Genomic DNA, 6903 nt, shown 5'->3' on the forward strand with positions numbered 1-6903 from the left:
ATCATATATCGTTTTTGTATTTTCTGCCATGGTTTCGCGAAAGTTGTATTCAATATCAAATAGATTCCCAAAGAATGTAAAATGATTGGTATGATACGAAAAAGAATAAACAAGTAAAACTGCAGATCTGTCATGGTTTCAAAAACATAAAATTTCTTCTGTGGCAAAAAGAAATCAGAGAAAAGATTGCAAATTCGCGTTTTTAGGAGGTCAACGCATCTATTCGACAATCTAAAGATTCAAGAAATTTTGAAACTATGCAATAAAGATAAAATAATCAAATTTTAATTAAAAAAAGGGAATTTCGAAATAAATGAATAAAAACACCATGTAAACAAACAGCTTGAAGTCAAAGATTTCCCTTTCACTAATTATCAAACCACCCTCCATGCGTTCAAAACTAAGTGATTAATCTTAAAAAAAAAGTCAAGGATCTTAACTATTTATCGAAATTTCCGGATTCGATTGTTTTCGCGGAGTTCATAGCCAGAGAGCTAGGAAGAGACTTTTGAGTCAGCCAAAAATGAACGTTGAAACAACGTTGTGCTCCGACCTTTCTACAGGAATTGAATGTTCAAAATATGTTATACTGATGTTATATCTTACTATACTAACATATACGGCAAGGTCTTACAGTTAAACGCAACTGCTTTGCAAAATTTGACAACGTTTGCCTTTGAACCAAGAAGGGGGTTCCTTTAGATATTTAGATAAAGATAAAACAATGTATCTAATCCTTTCTATCTTGGACCAAATGCAAAATAGTACAAATTTTAAGGTTACGCTTTTTCTGACTTTCGATTTCAGTTTCGAATTGCTAACCCGTCTGTCTGTTGTATATTCAAAGTGCACTTTTCAGTGTCAGTTCTATGTTTTCGTTTTTAAGAAAATTGAGTAAGCTCTCTGTTAAAATCATCTCTTCGTCTAATACAACAAAGTTTACTTTTCATTGTTTTGCAAATGGATGGAGTAAAGAAAATGTAAAGCAATGCATCTAAGCACAATCCCATACCATACAAAGCATTCGTTAGAGACGGTAAGTAAACAGGTAATCGACTTTTACTCACAACAAAAGCAAATATAACAGAATCTATGATAGCAAAACAAATGATGTACGACCATATGATTAGATTAGGTACCATGATCGCCTTCCTCATACGCTTTCTATAAAGTTTTGATTCAACACCAAACAAATTTTTGCTTCGATTACCAATAATTTTGATCATGATAATGTAACATATTACAAAAGTTATCAAGACAAGTAAATCAACTACAGGCCATAGATACAATGCAGTGAATATTTCAAACGAAGTTCCACGATTCTTTTGTCTTCGAAAAAAATACAACGTAATCAATGCCCAAATCGGGACCAAGATACTAACAGTCAATACAACGATAAATATCTTGTTCCCAAGAGTATAATTATAACGCACGTTCAACCAGACAAAGAACAAGCGATCTATGGTTATACTCATTAAGACAAAACAAAATTGTAAACCAAAGAATGTCACCAAGTACATATCAATAGTGTAAGGAATTTTTAAACTGTGTATTCTTTTAGCTACAACATTCAGTATTATACCAACACAGATCACGATTTCGGAAACGCTCAACCAAATCATATATCGTTTTTGTATTCTCTGCCATGGTTTTGTAAAGGTTGTAGTCGTCATCAAATAGATTCCCACAGAGTGTAGAATGATTGGTGGACAACGAAAAAGTATAGATAAGACAAAGTCTAGATTCGCCATATCCCGAGTTATGTGTTAGCTGTTTTTTCAAGGTATTTTTCTTGTATTGTTCACAGAAGAAACAACTTTGCTGCGAAAGAATTCGTTTAGATGATATGAAGAAATATCATATATTTTCATAGAAAGAGAAAAATAATTTTTAGGTCTGTATTGGGAAAAATATCAAACTTTCTATAGAGAAAGATAATTTCATAAAAAATACAAATAATTCACATTGTTTTGATAGAACACAGAATAATGTGAGAAAAGGAAATTTTAATTATAAGTAGATCTCCGTTTAAAATCTGATATTATTTTCAAGTTATAGAACAAGGTCTAGTTTTGCATCAGATTTGCGTTGTCATACTGAATGAGTTCTTTGCTTTGATTCCGTGTATAGTATTTCCCTAGATTTCTCCACTTACCCTTGTTCCGTCTTTAGTTGCTGAGCATTAAGCAAAGAAGCATTAAGTCCAAATTGTAGAATCTTTGGTATGACCCAGACGGGAATCGAACCCACAATCTCTGGATGCTCTGCCTACATGCTACAGCCACAGATCTGTAAAGCCTAAAGGACTAGATCCGCGGCATTTATCGAAAAGTGAAGCAAGGTATGGTAGGATTTCCTACCAAAGAAATCACGTGACAACAAGCAATTTCACTGGTTTGAGAGATGCGAAATAGCGTTTGCCGCGCTCCGAAAACAATGAAAATGCTAGATCCTATCCATCGGCACAAAATTTAAAAAGTCAAATTTTTGCTTAACACTTTTTTTTTGTTCGAGAAAGCTTAAAGTTGCCTATCTAACCCTTCGGGCTTTATGATCTGTGGCTAAAGCCGCTAAATTCAAACATAACCAAAGACTTACCGTGAGCCGTTTCATATCTAATTGTCTCAGACTGACAATGGATTGAAGGATGGCCTGCTTGTAATTGCTCTGGTTGGCTAATGGGTTGTTGTCCAATGCTAGGTCGACCAATGATGTTGATTTGCCCAAACAACTGATATCGTCAAAGCTATGAAAACACAAAACAGGCAACAATGTATTATGTTGATCTGGTGTTACTTACGAAATCTCCAAAAATGTCATAAGTTACACGAGATGGAATCTCGTTTGGCTTTTCAAGATATACCCTCCCCCCTTGGAATCCCAAAAATACTATTAAAATACTCTACCCCCGGGAAAGCACTTTTAGGTTCAAAACTAGTTCGAATAAGCCATGGGTTATTTTTGATGGATATTTGTATATCTAAATGGAATTTAAATTTCTAGCGGGTCAGCGGGTTCCGTTAAGTGGAAATGGGTTTCCACAGGCATACAGGTATACAGTTTTTCCACAATCCTTTAAGAATCGTAAATCACAGAGGGTTACGAAGTCAAAAAAGGATTAGAAATGAACTTATTCTAAAAAGTTGAAAGGAGTATATACCTTTTGATCTCATTGTAACTGAGGAAGATTCTTTGCAATGATGGAAGCGTATCAAGACCAACCTATATCACAAGAAACAATCGCGCGTCAATATAGTGGGTACTCACAGATAAGATACGCGTAGTAGTGTAGTGGTTATCAACCTTGATTCCCGTCCGGGAGGTCAGGGTTCGATTCTCACTCGGTGCTATGATTCACTTGGCAAGTGAATGTACCTTCGACCAGGTCAACTGGGTACCATCACTCTGATAAAAGAGTATGGGGGAGTATGTCAGGCATTGCATGTAGTGGTGACGATACTCATAGGTTCAACACCTACGAAGGTGTATGTCCTCCCGTGTAGTTCGAGTATCGTCGTCTATACACCAATAACTCGTCGTGTCGCGAGCGCAGGGTTAGCAGTGACTGGTAAGCGTGGTAATTTCCCTATCCTAGGGCAGGTACCTATCCAGGGATAGGGCCCATTCCGAATAATTCGGAGGGTTCATTTCTCTACTCACAGATATCTTATATAAAACACTAGATAGACTCACTCTGTATTTCCCAAGTAACGGCAGGCGAAGCAAAATAATCCGCTATCTTTGCTGAAAGTAGGTCTCGGTAGAAACCTTGGTTTTTACTGTTGAAGTTTCTTGACGTCAAAATTTCAAGGATCATGTAAGCTAAATTGTGACGTCACCAGGGCATGAAATAACGGTCGGACATCGGATATTGTCCGACCCAAATAGCTTCATGTCCGACCCAAAAATCATAATTTTCAAGCTAAAGCTGTAGTAAACCTTTAGCCAATCACGTTTCGCATATTTATTAGCCTATCAACCTCACTATCTATCCTATCGACCTATACGAAATAATATTGGAATTTACAATGTATTGTCTAATCCTTGTCTGTCATCCAGTCGTCGGAAAGGGTAGACTAGTCGTTAGTTTGGTCTTTGTCCGAGGTTTTCGAACTAGGAGAAGGCTTGAAAAGAGTTTTTTTGGTCAAGCCATTGTAGTGGTAAATACCATGAATAGGTTGTTAAAACAAGTGACTTACAACAGCTTTAATTTGGTTTCTGCGTAGGTTTAATTCTGACAAAGACATCAATCCGTTCAAATTTTTAACTTCCGTCAGGTCATTGCCGGCTAGATTCAATACACGCAGTTGATGTAGCATCGACAAGTTCTCGATTTTACTGATCTAGAAAATTAAGACAGAGAAATTAATTTTTTACTGAAATGATTATAATGCCGATTTGATGTTTTAGAATACACTTGTCCTTAGATAATGAATGTATCTTTAAGTTTAGCATAAGATTAAACTCAGAGTAAGCCAGCATATATTGTAAGCTTCCAGTTAGCCTTGGATAATTAAAACAAAAAGTCAAGATTTATTTCTGAGTTTCACAAACTTTTTAATTTTAGATTGATTATTTTATCATTCGATGAAAAACAATGAAGAAGAAAGTCAGTCAGACAGTCAACTCTCTCTAATTCGAACCTCTGTTATTCAAATCTCTCTGTAATTCGAAACTAAAAAAGCAATCCCTTCAACTGGAAAGTAGTATAAAATACCCTGTGTAATTCGAATATTTCTCTAACTCGAAGAGGATTCTGTGTCCCTTGAAAATCGAATTAGAGAACTGTAATGTAAAGAACTTTTTTCTTACCTTATTACCATGCAAATCCAACACATCGAGTAACTTCAAATCATGAAGGTTAATAATCTTTCTTATCCTGTTCTTACCCAACATCAGAACACGTAAACACTTCAGCGCCGCCAGACCCGATATTTCGTCAATGTGATTATCGTACAGGTCGAGGAAGATAAGTTTACGAAGCATGCTTAAATGTTGGATACGCGTGATTGTGTTATGTTGCAGGTTCAATAAACGTAGGTTTTCTTCACCTTCAAGTAATGGGAAAACACTAAGTTTCCGCCTGTTGAACGAAAAGAAGATTATGTTATCATAATGTAAATATGGAACACAGTCCGCCCATTCTGTGTAATTCTAATAATATTCAAAGATCTAAACAATAAATGTTAGTTCAAATCAGAATACCAAGTGTTAGACCAGCGGCCGAGGTAGTGAATTGTGTCACTTCGTAAAAATCGTTCCCACGGCTGGATAGCCCTGAATTAGTAGTATTCAAAAATGGTATGGTTTGTTAACTTTCTATGTCTAAATCTCGAGATAATTCATTTTTAAGGTGGGTACATATGCTGAAAAACTGCTGACTCAGCAAAAAATATCGATAATTTTCAATATTTAAACCAAAATATCTCGAGATTTTGCATCGAAAGTTAACAAACCATACCATTTTTGGATACTACTAATTCAGGGCTATCCAGCCGTGGGAATGATTTTTTCTGAAAATGCTTCTAGGAAAATGCTGACGTCATCGGAAGACGCCAAAAACGTCGATTTTTAGCCTTAAAAATGCCATTTCTCGGCACCAGGTGGTCGAAACTTAAAAAATAACCCCATTTTCTTCATCTACTTTTAAAGCTGAATCAGTTGGTAGCATCAGATATTTGATTTTCAGACTTCGAAAAAACCGTTATTAAAGGGGGGACCCTTGATAAGTTCTATCGATTAACTAAAAATCGATTCACTCGAAAACTGCAGGAGATTCGAAGGGCAATTTTTTTTTGTCAATTCTACACCCTATTAGGAGCATAATATCAAAAATTCAAAAATTTGCCCTGATCTAAGGGGTGCCCTACGAAAACCATTTTTAAGGCCTTTTCTGAACCTTGGACGCTTGCCTATGTCGGAGGATATCGAGGGCGACGATAAGTGAAGTCGACGCACAACAAAGTCGATAGTTGATGTACGGCTCTATATCGCCTTTGCTCGCCTTAATAGACGACGGTATTTTGGTGTTTTTACCGTCGTCGATCAAAGCGGACGGCGATTTGGAGACATGTCAACTTTGCTTTATACCGTCCCCCTCGATTTATCTCGAATGCATAAACTCGCTAATGAGATAGAATTGACGCAAATTCGACGTTTACTATTCGATAAGCTCCATTATTCAATAATATGGAAAGTCACTTTCGCAAAAGAAATTTTCCTAATCGACGCTTTACTATCAGATACGCTAGCCCTTATTCGATGAAAATACAATTCCCCTTGAAAATCGAATCAAGGAGCGGCAACTGTGGTACTTCAATATGCAAACATACCGATCCAGATTGAGTTTATCTGGGTTACTTTTGCGTTCTTCTTCCAGTCGATATATGATTGGGATGCCGGGTGCTGAAGGCGACTCTGCAAAGATTACACGTTCACCTAACGAAAATGGAAAAGGAAACTCAGTCAAATTATGCATCAAAGGTGTCTACGTACTCAGATTACATACTTGAAATCGGTGATGTTTAAATTTCCAGGAAAGTATAAATTCAAGATTTAATTTCTCCATTCATTTTTCATCTTCATTTCGAAAATTATAAAGCCGTACAATAATCCACTTAAGATTATCTTTCCAACAAGAAATGACTTTCAATTCTCTCATTTCCCTCTGAGTGCATTGTATCCAAAATGTACAGATTGCAAATTCTTTCAGATTTCAACAGCAACGAAGATCATTTAAAGAATAACCAACATACCTGCCATATAGACTTGAGGTTTAGATAATGATTTTGATCCAGGGATATCCACTTTATTGGCAACCGGGTTAATGCTGTTTGAATATTTCATTGGAAGAGAATTGTTTTGGTGTAACTTGCTTGGAGGTTAATGGTGAATTCAAATGCT

General features: G+C 36.2%; 1 protein-coding gene across 1 annotated transcript; it reads right to left on the reverse strand.

The window, feature by feature from the left end:
* Positions 1–1913: 1913 nt before the first annotated feature.
* Positions 1914–6896, reverse strand: LOC136814148 (leucine-rich repeat-containing protein 49-like). The gene is made up of 7 exons (XM_067070661.1): positions 6756–6896; positions 6333–6438; positions 4813–5083; positions 4200–4343; positions 3161–3222; positions 2599–2746; positions 1914–1922 (listed from the first exon to the last, which is right to left on the reverse strand). Exons 1-7 carry the CDS (start codon positions 6844–6846, stop codon positions 1914–1916), a joined length of 831 nt encoding a protein of 276 aa, XP_066926762.1. The 5' UTR covers positions 6847–6896.
* Between the last annotated feature and the right edge of the window lie 7 nt (positions 6897–6903).

This window comes from Clytia hemisphaerica, unplaced genomic scaffold (genome assembly GCF_902728285.1).
Source record: "Clytia hemisphaerica strain Z4C2 unplaced genomic scaffold, Clytia hemisphaerica genome assembly, whole genome shotgun sequence".
NCBI classification, from domain to species: domain Eukaryota; kingdom Metazoa; phylum Cnidaria; class Hydrozoa; order Leptothecata; family Clytiidae; genus Clytia; species Clytia hemisphaerica.

Excerpts from the sequence above, each read along its gene's own strand:
- LOC136814148 (XM_067070661.1), bottom strand. The coding sequence starts at position 6,846 with ATGAAATATTCAAACAGCATTAACCCGGTTGCCAATAAAGTGGATATC. Across the intron at positions 6,439-6,755 it reads ACCTCAAGTCTATATGGCAG|GTGAACGTGTAATCTTTGCA; the intron begins GTATGTTGGTTA and ends CATTTTCGTTAG. Across the intron at positions 5,084-6,332 it reads GATAAACTCAATCTGGATCG|GCGGAAACTTAGTGTTTTCC; the intron begins GTATGTTTGCAT and ends TTCGTTCAACAG.